Consider the following 15,756-nt stretch of genomic DNA (forward strand, 5'->3'; position numbering starts at 1 on the left):
ACCATTAAAGTTTGGCTGACTCAGCTACTCTTAAAGTGGAGGGAAAAAAAACTGAGGAACACTGTACTTCAAAGGATTGGAGAGAAAATCTCTTCTTTTAACAGCTGTTTTTTAGAGACAGAGTCTCTGTCACACAGGCTGTAGTGCAGTGGTGTAATCATAAATCACTGCACCCTCAAACTTCTGGCTTCAAGCAATCCTCCCTCCTGAGCTGCTGTGATTACAGGTGTGAGCCACTGCTCCTGGCCCTGGAAAATTACTCTCAATGAGCACCTGCACCTGCATGCCAGGTCATGAATTTCAGCTAGTAATACTCTGGTAGGATGCCTACTCCCTCCTCCCATCCACGTACTGTCTATGATTTCCTAGTTTCCTAAGACCTACTTCTTCTCAATCAGTCCATCTTCCAAGGAGGAGCATCAAATCCTCCAAGCTCCCAGCTCCTGGGTGTGCCTGGATACTTCCATCCTCACTGAAAGCCTCACTGGCTCATGGTATGAAGCCGAGTGGGGGAGGCAGGATACAGAGCACCAGGTGTGACTGGGGAGGCCAGGCTTTCACAGCTTCCTCTGTGATGGTTTCTCATCCCTGCAGGCTCCCATCATTGGGTCTCTTTTTCCATTTGAAAATGGAGGAAATTCGACCAACTGTCTAAAAAATCAACTCTCATGTTTTAGGTTCTAAGATTCTATGGTTAATTTAAGTGACAGAACCACATTATGGCTGCTGTTTCATCAGCACTGTGAAGACTGTACAAGCCACACCTCAGTATATTGGCTGACCTTAAAAACACCTTGTCAGTACTTGATATAGACACTCAAAGTAACTCTGAGTTGCATCTTACTTTTCTTACTTAGAATAAAAAGCTGATTTTGATTATGCTCTTTGATTATGCTATCCGATTATGAGGATTCCATGGTAAAGAATCATTTGTTTTCTCAGTTGGTATTTCACTTTCAAAAGTATTTAAGAGGTAATTATTTTTTTAATGGCAATATTTCAAGGTCAACATTTTCTGTGCTTTCTAATTCATTGTATTTGTATCATTCTTCAAAGATCCTTCATAATCATTAAGAATTGGACTGTCATTTTTAGTCCTCATATGACACATGAATACACTGAGGGTTAGAATAAGTGAACTGTGTCTAGAGCACACGTCTGGATCTAGAATGTAATAACCATAAAGGGAGGGGATCTTTTTTCTTAGGGTTGAGGGAAAGGTCTGTTTTATTCACTGATGTTTATAGTGATTAGAAGAGTGCTTGACACACAGTAGGTGTCAATGAACATTTGTTGACTCAATAAATGAATGAATCTAATTAGTGACAGAGCTGGGTCTAGCATTCTCTCCTCCCTCGGCCATTGCTCCTTTAGTGCCGTCTAGAGTTGTTCTATGTTCTCAAGAGCCCCACATTTCCTTTGTGGTTTCTGGATGCACCTGTGGCTGGGTTTGTGAGGCGAGGCCAGGGAGCTTTCCTGGTGAGGGTCCACTGGCACCCCCGCCTCACAGCAACACAGGGGAAGAAAGCAGGGTATCTGTGGTGGTTGCTCCCGAGAGACTAAAGCTGCTGCCCCCGGTTTCCCAAGGACGCCAGTGAGGAAAGCCCACCGGTCCCGCCAGCCGGGCGCTGGCCTCACTTTACCGCGGGAAGGGACCCGGCCTCTGAAGGCCCTGGCCGCGGCTGGGCGGGGCTCTCCGAGGCTCCTACCTCGTGGACCCCGTCTGGCGGCGGGCGGCTGCTGCAGGAAGCGGGGCGGCCGCGCTGCCCCTCCCGAACACTGCGGCGGTGGCAGCGCCAGCCCCGCAGCGGCCGCCCACGGGCTCGCGGAGTCGGGCGGGACCTGCGCGGGGCGGGGAGGAAGGGCCGGGGCGGGGCGGGGCGGGGCGGGGCGGCTGCGCGGGGAGCCGGGCGGCGGCGCCGCGCTCAGACTGGGGCTGGCGCTCGGGCTGCGCGGGCTCTGGGCAGCAGCAGCAGCAGCAGCAGCAGCATCCTCTCTTCCTTTACTTCCCTTCCGCTTCTTTCTCTTCCTTCTTCTTTCCCCCCCTCCCCTTTTCCCCCCTAACCCGTCCACCCCTCTGCTTCTTCTCCGGAGGGCGCTAAGTCCGTCAGCGGTGGCAGTCGCGACCGCGGGTGCATCCAGTTTCTGCGCCCAGGTAAGAGACGGTCCCCACCTCTGGCTCTCTGTAGGGCGCCTCTCCTTCTGCTTCGGTCTCTGCAGAGAAAGAGGTGGGAGTGGGGAGGGGTTGTGTCTCGTCCTTGGGGACTCGGAGCTGGCATTCTGGGAGTTGGTCGAGCTGGCCAGCCGTGCACCTGGCGGAAGCTTCGGGCCTGGCCTCTCCAGGTGTCACTGTGGGGCAGGGGACCGGGAGCTGCTGGTACCTGAGCCCTGGCTTCGTACAAGAGCGAGTGACCTTGTTAGGTACCACTTTGAAACGACTGAAAACTTACATCAGGTTAGAATACGTGTATCGAAAGCCAGTATTACCTGAGCTGTGGAAAGAAGGGGAGTGGATTCTACAAAAATAGTGGAAAAAAGGAATTCGAGGTAGGGGATTTTTTGTTTTGTTCCGTTCATCCAGCTGCAGAGAACTGCACACTGGCCAGTGAGTGAGGGAAACCTTGTCCATTTCAAATCATGTTTCCCTGTAATTCCTCCAGAAACAGCTGGGAGAGGAGAACTGATATTTATAATTTTAGGAAAATGAAAAATCAATGTCTGGTGGTGTTGGAGGGCAGGGCATGAAGAAATGAGTCTGGTTAAGCTTCCACACAGTCGTTTTTCTTTTTAAACGGTGGGGTGGACATCTGAATCTACAGTACATCTATTCTTTTCTTCTTTTTCTTTTTAAAAGGCTTTTTGGTGGGGAGAGAGGGACTGCAGTGCTGGCTGCCATCCTTCCCCCACCTCGTCTTTTGTTTAAGGATGGAAATTTCAAGAAAGAGTGTGTAGGGGGCTAGGAACAGGGAGGTGTATATTTGGGTGTGTATGGGGGGAGGGGTAGTAAAGGGGATGGAGTCAGATAAAAGCATCCTTGAAAACTGGAAACTAATGTTATTCTGCTTGATTTGCATCGGGGCTTCAGGATTTCATCAGAAAATAAAAAGCTTTCATTAGCAACAAGCCCATTTGTGACAATTGCTGTGTGCCATCTGTTGTAAGCCATAGATAGCACAATGCTTCCAGGACATAGGTCCTTTAAAATTAAGTCAGTGTAAAGGGTTTTTGTTTAAATGCATAAACATACAAGCATGCACACAAATGTATAATACACTATATACATGTTACAAAAGGAAATAGGTACTTAAAAGACTAATTTTTAAAAATTATCTTTGAGGGTTTGGAAATTATGTTGTGAATAAAATCTGTAGTGCAAAACAAAAAATATTGTTGGATGGTATATAATTTTGGGTGTGAGGCAAAGGGATTGATGACTGTTGGTAAGGAACTAACTTAAATGTTAAAGATGTAATTTATTTTAAAATGATCAGTCTAGAAAAGATGATTGCAAACTGAAATTGAGGTTTGCAGCCACAGTGAGGCGATGGAGAACAAAGCCTTTTATGTGAGCCACATTATGCAAAATGTCCCATGCATGAGCTGCAGGTACCAGCCCAGTTCAAAAGCATAGTTCTTTCACTATGTCATTTCACTGTGGACAATTATGATTATTTTGGCAGTCAAAATAGATTGAATAAATAGAATCCCTTTTAATTTTATGCCCAAGTACAGCCTTCCATCAGAATATAACACAAAACAGCCCTTTATCTGGGCAATAGGTATTTGTATTTTGGTGGAAATCCTTATGAATTTGCAAATCATGGATGTTCCAAAAGCCCCAGCTCCATGCACACAAAGAATCCTTTCTTCAAAAAGGCATTTTTTTCGTTCAGTAAGGATTATTGTGTGTGTGTGTGTGTGTGTGTGTGTATGTATATATATTTGTTGATTTCCTGGTAATTTAATCTGATTATCATAGGTTTACATCTGCAGTCATGATTTGTATATTATCAGAGCCATTGTGGCTTTAGAATCAGTATTACATGCTATTTATCTGTGGTTTATTTAAATTTTTGATATTTTACAGTTTGCTACAATATTATTTAATGTCTAAAGTTTTTTCTTTTTTTAAACTATAAGTAGAAAATTGCTTAAGACACATCTGAAGATCTAAGTAATTTAAAAATAGAACTTCCTTTTAAAAAATAATATTTTAGTTATATTAATTTTTATTTTGTCTCTCTCCTCTCTTCCCCGCCCCCGCCCACCTTTTCTTACCAAATAGCCTGTTTTTTTGGCTGCTTTAGTCTTCTAGTTATGTCTAGACTGCCATAGCAGGGCTCGTGTTCTCAACAATTTTGAATTTAGGATTGTTCATTCTCTGCAACAACTCTCAGGATGACTTGTTTACAATACCTTCTCAGGGAGGAGAGAGGGAAAGAATGTGCTGAAAGAGCATGACCCAGTGAAACTGGCACAGCCATTACCTCATCCTAGTAGGTACTTCAGATTCATTGAGAGAGCAGGCATCCTCTCAGTGGAAACCAAACACCAGGAGCACACCCATCTCAGGGCAAAAGCCTTTCTCTTCCCATAGCAGCCTCTACTACTGTCCTTCTGCTGAGGTTAAAGGGATATTTTCTCTTTTATGTATTCCTTTTCAGGGATCTTGAACTTAGCCAGAAATATGTAGCCAGAAATGAAACTTGGCAGAGAATCCTCTAAGCTTGAAGGAATAATTTCATTCGTTTACCCCTTTTGGTTTAAACCAGTTTGCAAATTTTCTAAACATCAGAAGGGAAAAGGAAGAAAAATGTTGCTGTATTTTTGTGTATTTTCTTATCACACGCACACACACATATTTTGTATTGAATTTTACTATGATTCATTGATGTTCATGTGAGACTGACCATATGAAACTGACTTAGGGATTTTAGAATTCAAATTGGTAACTCTGATTATTGAATTCTTTTCAATACTTAATTTCCTCTTAACAGATTAAGATAAAGCATCTGAAATAACAGTTGCAGCAGAAGATAACACCACCCCCTGATCAATACTATCCTTCTTAACGCTAAAAGTAGTCACTTTAGGTAAGTCTTTAGTAAATGCATAAACCTGAGGATAACAGTTTTGAAACAATCTCAAACTTTTTTGCCTGTTATAGATGAGTTAAAGATGGTAATAAACTCTTTGAGTCATATCTGATTCTCTCAGATATATTAAATCTTTTTCTACTTTAATTATCTCTTTACTATTGCCATTGCCTTTATCTACTCAATCTAGACCTTTTCAGGTAAGGGCTGTATTTTGATCATTTCACCATTTTCCCCCCCTTTCACACTATTCTTTTTAATTTGATATTTGGATGTTAGACTTACTATTCTCTAGATATTTTGGATTCAGTAATATGCTCTTGATACAAATTTGGCCTTTACTTTTCTTTAAGGAGAGCACTTATTACTATTTATGTATTTATTTATTCATTATGAGAAACAACTTTTGATATTCTGAATTATTGATTGCAGAAAATGATTCTAGGTACCAAAAGCAGTTAAAGGACTGGAAATCAATATGTAGTACACAAAAGGCCAAAGTCAAAGGAGAGGGTTTGTATGGAGGTTTGGGTGGATGGGTATATAGGAAGATGTGGAATGAAAGCAAATTCTCAGCTATTAATAGCTGTGCATGTAGGGTAGAGTTGAACCTTTGTCTAAGAGGGTGAAGAAGCAAGAAATGTTTTGTTTTTCTGTTTCAACATATTTTGTCCCCATCCCTCCCCTGTCATTTCTTTGAACTAAGGCTATGATGCTTCCTTGGAAAAATTATACAGTATGCTTATTGAAAGTAGTTTTACAGTGAATTAGGTGAGTTCAGAATTTTTTAATGATGTGAACACAATTAGATGAGTTTTTATGAAAAACACTTTGAGTCTAATCTTTAATATTTCCTGTTCAAGACATAAACTTTCCTTTGAGTGATAGTACTTTAACTGTAATACATTTTACTTAAACATTTTAGTAAAATTCTATGGAAAGTTAGACAAAATAAAGAACTCAGGATTCTCTTTCAGTCCATTGTTAAGTTTGTACTGTGGAAGTTGGGGGAAGTTTTAGACAATTTGTTTTCCATTAAAAACACACACCAGAGGGGGAAAATTTCTATTTTTTTTTCTTTTTATTATGTTAATGAGCCTTTTAGAGCAAGTAATTTACTTTTAAGTTCACACACCTGGGCTTTTTTCTTTCCTTCTTTGTTTTCTTCTTTCTTTCCTTTCTCCCCTTTCCCTTCTTTACTTCTTTCCGTAGATTGCTCCTTCCTTTTAATTTGTATTGGCAAAATAATCATTCATCTTTAGAAAATGAAATTATAACCTGATATTCTTATTGAAATTTATTTTTCATTAATCTGTATTTCTCATTTAACATCAAGTTTTATGCTAGTCTCCTTCTCAAGGCTCCGTCTCTATCTTGATCCTTTCTTTGAACTTTGCTTTCATATCCCCTAGGCCTCAATAGTTTTTTTCCTTATATACCAGTCTTCCATAATGCCTTCTACCTCAAAAAGGCCTTTAAAAATCAGGAAGAAAAGATACTACCCTGTTTCTCCCCATTAGTTTGTATTCAAGTTTATTCAGGTTTCTTTAGGTTATAGATAGTTGCTCGCCTCAATGTGTCCTCATCGGCTGCCTTTGAATTACTTTAAAGAAATTTTGCAGACCGAAAATAATACATCTATACAATGAATTCTTTTTCAAACTAAAAAATTTGGTTTGTCAACTGACTTGATTATTTTATGCATCAGACATTATAAAACATGGTTCAACTGGTTTTTTTTTTTAACTCAACTAGTAAAGTTATTATGTGCCAGGCAGTCCATTGTCTTTATTTTAAGTTAGCTGACTGATTCCACTAATGTATACCTGTAAAGTGGAGTACAAACTTCTCTATGAGCAGTCAGTAAATGTTGAACTAAATTAATATTAAGTAAAATATTCCTGATTACATTTCTCTGTATAGTGTAGTCATTAGTCATCTTAATCTACCTCCAAGCGACCATAAAATACAGTGCATGAGTAAATTTTATCACTTAACTGTCTAGGTCCTTTATAGTTACAGCAAACTCATGTAAATATACAAGTGGACTCTATTTGGACAGAATAATCATTTCAATATGAACCCTTTACATTTATTTAAGTAGTAATGAATTTTAGGTGGCTGCTGCACTGGATTATATCAATGTAAAAGTACAACATTGTGTTGTTAATGCATGGCACTGAAATTCTATAATGAATTGATATGAGAAAGTGTTTATCAGTTTTAAAGTGAGTAATATGGTATCATTTTGATTGGTACTAAGGCAATTAAATAATGCTCAGCTTTGAAATTTTACTATTTTACTTGAATATTGTACCTCTCAAATTTGTAATTTACTCTTCACTTAAGAGTTTACCTTTTTGAGCAAAATAATGTATTAAACAATAGGCTGCCTATTTTTTATTGTTGTTTATATTATACACTGCATTCTTTTGGCTAACTTTGAAAAATGAGCAAAATAGTTTTTAGGATTCAGTTATTCATTCTTTTTATCTTAATAGGTCATCTAGTATAGCCAGGAAAATATTTGATTCTTTAATTTGCTACATATACTTATTTATTGTTTAAACAAAAATTGCAATCTGTAGCATACAATTTATTTTTATTTATTTATTTATTTATTTTTTTGAGACAGAGTCTCACTGTGTAGCCAGGCTGGAGTGCAGTAGTGGGATCTCGGCTCACTGCAACTACCACCTCCTGGGTTCAAGCAGTTCTCCTGCCTCAGCCTCCCAAGTAGCTGGGACTATGGGCATGTGTCACCACAACCAGCTGATTTTTTTATTTTTAGTAGAGACATGGTTTCACCATGTTGGCCAGGATAGTCTCGATCTCTTGGCCTTATGATCTGCCTGCCTCGGCCTCCCAAAGTGCTGGGATTACAGGCATGAGCCACTGTGCCTGGCCCCACAATTTCTTTACTTAGTGGATGAGAACATGGAATTATAATACCAGTAACAACTTCTCAGCCTGCTAATTTTGTCTCCCTTGTGTTTCACAAGGGCTAATATGATGGTGGCAGTGGTGGTATTTGCGAGTTTGTGTATAATTACTTTCTAAGGTAGAGTTAGACTTTTCTATATTTGCTATTTTCATATGTAAAATAAATTATTATACAATCAGTTGATTCCACATGGAGCAATTGGTATTAAATACAATTTAATAGGAAAAACAATGACCAAGTATTAATGAAATCAAATTAAATAAATTTTAAAATATTACTGTATTTTTCTATTTGGATTAATATGGTCCAGATTCCACTGTTCATTATTGAAATCAAACGGTAAAGCTAAATCTTGTGCTCAAAATTAGAACATCTCCATGTTGATCAAAAGTCCTAAGTTGAAATACTTAAATTTATCTTTTAAGAATTTCAGGTGTCACTGCTTTTACGTGGAAAATGCACCTTACCTTAACTTAAACATCAGAAACCAGGACTGATGGAACTTTCAAGAATTTTGCTAATAAGAAAATATAAAATACTGAGCATTTACTGAAACCTGAATCCCTTATGAAACAATCAAGTGACTGTGATCTAGGATTTATTTAAAAGAGCTTTAGCCTCTGTATCTCAGACTAGAGTTTTGCCTTATTCAGGATGAAAATTATTATAGAGCACTAAGTGGCCTTTGGTGAAACTGAGCAGTTTTTTGCATTGGTTTAAGTTCTTTTAGCTTTAAAACTCAGTCACAAATTTCATAGTTTTTTGTTTTGTTTGTTTTTGCTTTTGTCTTCAGTAGGACCATATTGAGAGTGGTCAATATCAAAATTGGCCATATGAAGCTTTGTACAATCCTGGTCATTCTTACTGCTGTATTTGGCCCCTTCCCAAATGGTATCATGAGGGTTTTAATAGGAATCTAAAGTTCTTTATTAAAAAAATGTTATTCAAAATGGATAAACTGATTTTTAATAAACTCATTTTCTTTTGCTCCCTAACATATATATAATTTATGTAATGGAATAGCTTCTTGTAGTCCTGTTAATTACTGACTTAGAAGGACAGTGAGTTTACATATTTGGAAATATTTAAAATACTATTAAATGCATTCTTTTTATAATTAATTAATTATTTTTTACATTTACAAATGAGAGTTACAAATATATTCTTTATTTCTGTGCCTCTGCTCCATAACTGAAGAGGCACCAATTCTCAAGACTTGCTCCTTATATATGAATTAGAGGATGTTTGAAAGGGTAGAGAGATTGTCAAGAGCAAATGTTGTGAATCTGTGGAGTACATATAAGTAAACTGGGAGAGTGAGCATTTAAGTGACTTTCTTTATCTAGTTAGTAGTGGAAACAGGCCTAAGACTCAGTAATTCAGGCTCAAACTCAGTGCTTGGTAAGAGGTGTCACTGAAGATTCCTCTCATTCTGACTGCCATTCCCAATTCTGATTATATTTCTGTTCTCTGAGCTAAGGGTGGAGTGAGGTGGCAGTCATACCTGCCCAAATTTGTGACTCAACTATGACTTTCACATGCATATAAAAGAGGGAGGGGCTCGGAATTCTAGGGTCATTCCAACCAGCTACATGCCAGCTACACTACTGTAAGATTGAGACTAAATGTGATCCAGGAAACCCTTACAAAGCTACTGCTCCAGGGCCATTCCTGTGGTTTGGATCTCTCAGGATAGTATTTTAAACTCTGGGGATGTGTGCCCAGACTTGGAAAGACGACGAGCTTTTCTGTGAGTTTAAAGTATCCATACTGATGCCTCCAGATTGATTGAGCCTGTGTTTAAACTTGGCTCAACATATAAGAGGAATCCAACAAAAATAGGCAGGTTGAAACTTCTTTCTCATCTATAGTGCCATGAAATTTTCTTAAAAATTGCTTTCCTTTTGCATTTCCCCCAGATTTAACATTTTTAGCTAGGAGGAAGTGAGCTAGAAAGGCGGTGGGCCTCTGTGTTTGTGCCTGTTTCCCACTTACCTTCCTACTCTTATGCGCCTTCCTGTTTCTCTGCCTACAGTGCTCTATCCCTCTTAGTTTTCTGGTTTTGTTTTGTTTTGTTTTGCCTTTTCAAAGACTGCAAATCAAATAAGAATTTGATGTTGCTGTGGTTACTGTGTTCAGTAGAGCTTCACCTGCACCCATGCTATTTAAGTGTTATAGAGCCTTTAGTTGACAAATACTTGAAAAAAATGAAGAGCATCTTGAAGGAAAGAAATTAAGTAGAAATTGTGCTTAAATATTCAAGGAGAAACTTATTCCTGGTCACTGAAAACTGAAACTATACTGCTAATGAGAGATTGATTGAAAGATTTCTAATGCCACGTTTCTGTTAGAAAATTCCTTGTAGTGTGTCTTAATTCTGCCGATGAACATGTCTAATCATTCATCAGAATCAGAGTGACTGAGTGACTGTTTTATCACTGAGTAGATAGAACAGAGTTCCTTATAATTTCCATATACATTGATGAGAAAACGAGTTGTACATATTGTCTTCCTCTGAAGTGTCTTTATTTGGCATGGAGAAAAAAACCCACCTTAATTGTATATCAAGAGTTAACACATATAAATGCAGATCTTTTAAAGTAAGTTATTTCATACACTTCTTAGTTTATTTTGTTTGATGGTCTGAAAATTTAAATGATCTGTAAAGAATTAAATAACGCCTTTTAGAAAATGATATTCTTACTTGGGAGGGATTCACTCCCTTTTTCTCTTCTACTTGAATATCAGGCTAGTGTGTCTTTTCTTAGATCATAGCCCATGGTTCATTCATTTATTTATTTAACAAATAATTACTGGGTTCCTGATATTTAGTAGACACTTTTCTGAATGTGGAGAGTGTCAGAACAAACCATATAAATTCCTGTCCTCATGGAGCTAACATTCTAGCAGCAGGAGACAGAAATTAGCAAGTAAAATAATAAATAAACATTTCAGACACAAAATGCTGTGGGGAATATACAATAAACGTATATTGTATATGTTTCTCTGTGGTGGGATAGGTTGCCTTTGGAGGCATGCATAATGAGAAGCAGCCAGCCATAGGAGTATTTGGAAGAAGAGCTTTCAAGTGAGAGAGAATAGCCTCAAAGCTGGAAGAAACTTGGTATATTTGGGAAACAGAAAGACCAATGGTGCTGGAGTCGAGTGAACATGGTAAAGGGTATTGGGACAGTTAGGTAAGAACAGAAGGCAAGTACCAGGCCACATTTGTCCTTTTGACCCTGATAAAGAGTTTGTCTTTTATTTAACTGGCACTGCACTCTAATTTTTGAGGTTGTAAAAGAATTTTTTTAGACTCTCATAAAAGCTTTCAAAGATTAATTATTTCTTCTAAATCCCTCTAGATATATCTGTATCTTATTCACTAATGTGTTAAATCACAAGAGAGAAATAATTTAGAAAATCAGATATCAATGGTAGAAACAAGAGTAGACTTTTGGTAAGCTGTTCTTGTCTAATGCTTTAATATAACTCAAATTGTTTATTTTTTTGGCTGTTGGAGAATTACATGCATAATTAATTTTAATCTCTTGTAGTCTTCTTTTTATCCCAAACTAAGCTTTTCAAAGCAATCTAAGCAGAAAAGTATAAATTGATGCTTGAGGAAAGTAGTCAAAAAAATGATTCCTCTCTCAATATGGATGTGTCCTTTGGCTATTTCCCCACAGCAGATTTAGTTGTAAACAAGGTCAGGTGACAAGCAACAACCAACATGGTACTGACATATATAAATAAATTAAATAACCGTGTAACATACATTTTGCTTCTTAGAGACAATGGTCTAAATCTCCCGAGAAGGTGGTGAGTGAGCTGATCCAATTTCATGATAATCTCAATCATATATGAGATTAATAAACAATGTACCTCTTCATGCATAAATTGCTTATACTAAAATATTTGAAACATTTTTCAGATATTCATAGATTTAATATAATGCTCTGTTGAATTTAGCTTTAAATGCGGTTTGCCAGACATTTGATTTATTGTACTTTTGGTATGGTTCAAAGCTGTTTATTAATTTTTTCCTAAGCATGCCCTCAAGAAATGAAATTATTGTTTTTTATTTTGTCATGTTATTTACTGGACATTTCCAAAATATCACATAATTTAGGAGAAATTAATATCTTTATTTTATAATGGGGTATTGAATTACTGTTGACTTTTCTTTAAGCTTTTTTCCTTGATTTCTGTTTTCTTATGTTTTCAGGATTATTTTTTAACACGTAAATTACTTTAGTGTGGAACCATTCCATATAGGGATCTCCCAGACTTGCAGTTACTTAAATGTTAAAAATATGGGACAAGTATGGTTAATCATGCCTGTAATCCTAGCATTTTAGGAGTCTGAGGCAAGAGTTCAAGACTACCTTAAGCAACATAGTCAGACCCCAAATTTACAAAATAATTGTTTTAAAAATTAGCCAGCTGTAGAGGTGCATGCCTGTAGTCCTAGCTACTTAGGAGACTGAAGTGAAATGATTGCTTGAACCAAGGAGTCTGAGGCTGCAGTGAGTTATGAGTGTGCCCCTAACCTCAAAATATATATGTATGTTTTACATGTATATAAAGCAAACCAACAAATAATTCAAATATTTATTGAAGTCTGAATAGTATTCTTGGAATTATATCCAGATGTAGGCTTTTTAATATTGAGATATTACTAAACATCAAATATAAATTAAAATGTATTTCAAAGGATTAATGAAAGAGTTTTAAGAAGAATCAATAAAGTAATTTCTTATATATAGACAACTCTGCTTGTGCTGTAGAATATCAGATATACAGTATATTGCTCTCCTCTAGTTGACAGTCACTAGAGATGTAAGACATAAAATTAGTATTAAAATAATATAATTTACAACAATATAAACAGTAAAAAAAAAGTATGTCTTATAAATACTAGTGAATTCAGAGGAGGGAGAGTCATTGCCATGTGCAAAAGTGAAACACATTATGTTGGAAGTAGCATGAGTGTGTCTGGGTTTGGAAAGGCACCTAGACGAAACAATATCAATAGCAAAGGCATTGAGGTGACAGTGAGCAAAACAAACCAGATTGCCTGTAATGGAAAGTTCCTTTTGGAGAACAGTTGCCTGTGTGGGTGGTACTGGATTTGTAGAGGTCCTTCGTAAGAGCTTTGGTTTCATTGTAAAGCCACTGGCATCAGTGAAGGATTTTTGACCTGGGAAATGGCATGAGGAATGTGATATATTCAGATTAGCAAGAAAAATTTGGAGAAAGATAGTGACCTGCCTAGAATTTCTACATGTGGTGTAGCATAGAGACATTGAACTATTTAGAATGGGAAACTAAGGGACTTGTTTGGAAACTTTGGTTACAGACATTTTCACATATAATTAAGAAAATATCAACACTAAAGGATGGAATTGTGTGATGCTGGTGGAGTTGGGGTGAGAGTTAAAAGCCATGCAGAAATGTAGTCAGTCATTGAATAATATAGGCTTCTGTTGGGGTTATATCACATAAAACCAAATATATATGTATTTAAAGACACTGGCCTTGGAAAATAAAGCAAAAGAACAAAGATTAATTTCTATTTAATTCCTTCTAATTTCTGGGCCTGAATGGAAATGGACTTCATTATTTTACAGATTAAGTTAGTAAACAGTAATTGAAAATCAGTTGTGTGTGTGTGTGTGTGTGTGTGTGTTAACAAATTTCAGGAGATTACAAACATATTCTTGTTAGATATTTCTAATTTTAAGATTTGCATCAAGACGTATCAATATTTTTATAGTTAAAGTACTGTGGCAGGGATTGGCAAGCTATTTTATTAAAGGGCCAGACAGAAAATTTTTAGGCTTTGTGGACCATGTATATTCTCTATTACAATTACTCAGTTCTGCTGTTATAGCAAGAAAGCAGCCACAAATAATAGATAAATAAAGCTTGCATAATGTTCCAATAAAATTGTATTAGCAAAAACAAGTGACAGTCCCATTAGACCTTCAGACTGTATTTTGCCAACCCCTGGCATTTGTTGTCATGGTTGAACATGAATCCAGAAAATGGCTTTGAAATTATAAGAACCATACTGTTAAAAGATAACAAATACATGAAGACTATGTGAAGACAACAGTTAACATATTTCCCTTTATGAAGTCTCATCGATGGAATCCTTAGATTTCTCTCAAGTCAGAGCATGTTAGATAGATACCGGAGACTGTTTCCTAAGACACCAGCTTGGTTTTGGAATCATTGTTTGTGATGCTGATTGTATTTCCTTTTTTTTCTTGTCTTCTAGTACTTTTTTCTTGTGTTTCCATTTTTTTTCTTGTCTTCTAGAATCATGTCCCACTTCAAATAACTGTGTAGAATATTTAGTAGATATTTTATACACTAACATTTTCATGCATCATTTTCTTATGATTTCTCTTTATCCTAATTTTGTTGAATCTTTTTATTAAAAGGTAAAATGTAAATCAAGCTACAGTCTGTATTTTCATCAGAGAGCTACTTTTAATGAAAGTCTGTGACCAGAACAATATTTACTTACAGAAGGAAAAGATGGCAGGGCCTTTCAATCATATTGTACTATCAAGTTAGGACAGATTGCATTGTTCTTGTTCAGTTTTCACAGTTGAAATCATTTTCTCAAAAATAAACTGTAATGTGCGCATGAATATGCTATTGGAGGACATCCGTTAAATCTGTTACCCTTGCACTTAAAAAAAATTGGGTGGATTTGTTGCTTCTGAACCTTTCACTGTTTGGTATCACAAATGTCTTTTAAACAATTTTTCAACCCTCTCAACTTTAGTGGGCCTGGTGGGAAGATGCTAAGACTCAGGTATTTTGTCTTATAAGTGCTTGGTCATGAAAATATTCTGAGAATTAGAATTTACATATGTAAACACTATTTTCTTTCCCTCAAGAATGCCACATGAGGTTTTCTCACTTCAAACTGAAATCTGGGACTTACAGTATAACTATGAAATTTGATTTTGTTTTGTTTTACACATTCTCATGTGAAATTGTACTGTTGCTGGCCATGTGTGGTGGCTCATGCCTATAATTCTAGCACTTTAGGAGGCCGAGGCAGGCAGATTTCCTAAGCTCAGGATTTCGAGGACAGCCTGAGCAACACGGTGAAACCCTGTCTCTACTAAAAAAAAAAAAAAAAAAAATTAGGCATGGTGGCATGCACCTGTATTCCCAGGTACTGAGGAGTCTGAGGCAAGAGAATTGATTGAACCTGGGAGGCAGAGGTTGTGGTGAGCCGAGATCACTCCACTGCACTCCAGCCTGGGTAACAGAATGAGACTCCATCTCAAAAAAAAAAAAAAAAAAAAAAAAAAACAACCAGAAAAGAAAAAAGAAAAAGAAAGAAAAGAAAAGAAATTGTACTGTTGCCTTCTAATTTTGATAATAGGTAGATATTGTGAATACATTGGAATTAGAATTAAATAATTGGCCTAATTTTAACTGTCCTATTAAATCGTTAGTGAGATTGCTTGACTCTTCCAGAAATGACGTGATGGACAAGAGAGCTCCTCATGTGACCATTACCCTGAAAAAAAAAATTATCAATTAGATGTGACTTAATAATGATTCTTAGATATAATCAATCGGAGTGTCAAGGAAAATGGCAATATTCATTTTTAAAAGTTAAAAACAGAAGAATACTGTACAAAAATAAAGAAGTTAGAAAGTTCTTGGTTGTCAGATAGTTAG

At 37.0% G+C, this 15,756-nt stretch overlaps 1 protein-coding gene across 1 annotated transcript in view; it reads left to right on the forward strand.

Annotated features, from left to right (window-relative positions):
• LOC144582943 (uncharacterized) overlaps positions 1 to 15,756 on the forward strand; it is a 149,076-nt gene that overhangs the window by 41,331 nt on the left and 91,989 nt on the right. Inside the window, exons 3-4 of the mRNA XM_078375638.1 lie at positions 1,511 to 2,155; positions 4,998 to 5,093. Coding sequence (XP_078231764.1) covers positions 1,511 to 2,155; positions 4,998 to 5,021 — 669 coding nt within the window. The 3' untranslated portion in view covers positions 5,022 to 5,093. The remainder of the gene's footprint in view (positions 1 to 1,510; positions 2,156 to 4,997; positions 5,094 to 15,756) is intronic.

Source organism: Callithrix jacchus, chromosome 6 (assembly GCF_049354715.1).
Source record: "Callithrix jacchus isolate 240 chromosome 6, calJac240_pri, whole genome shotgun sequence".
NCBI classification, from domain to species: domain Eukaryota; kingdom Metazoa; phylum Chordata; class Mammalia; order Primates; family Cebidae; genus Callithrix; species Callithrix jacchus.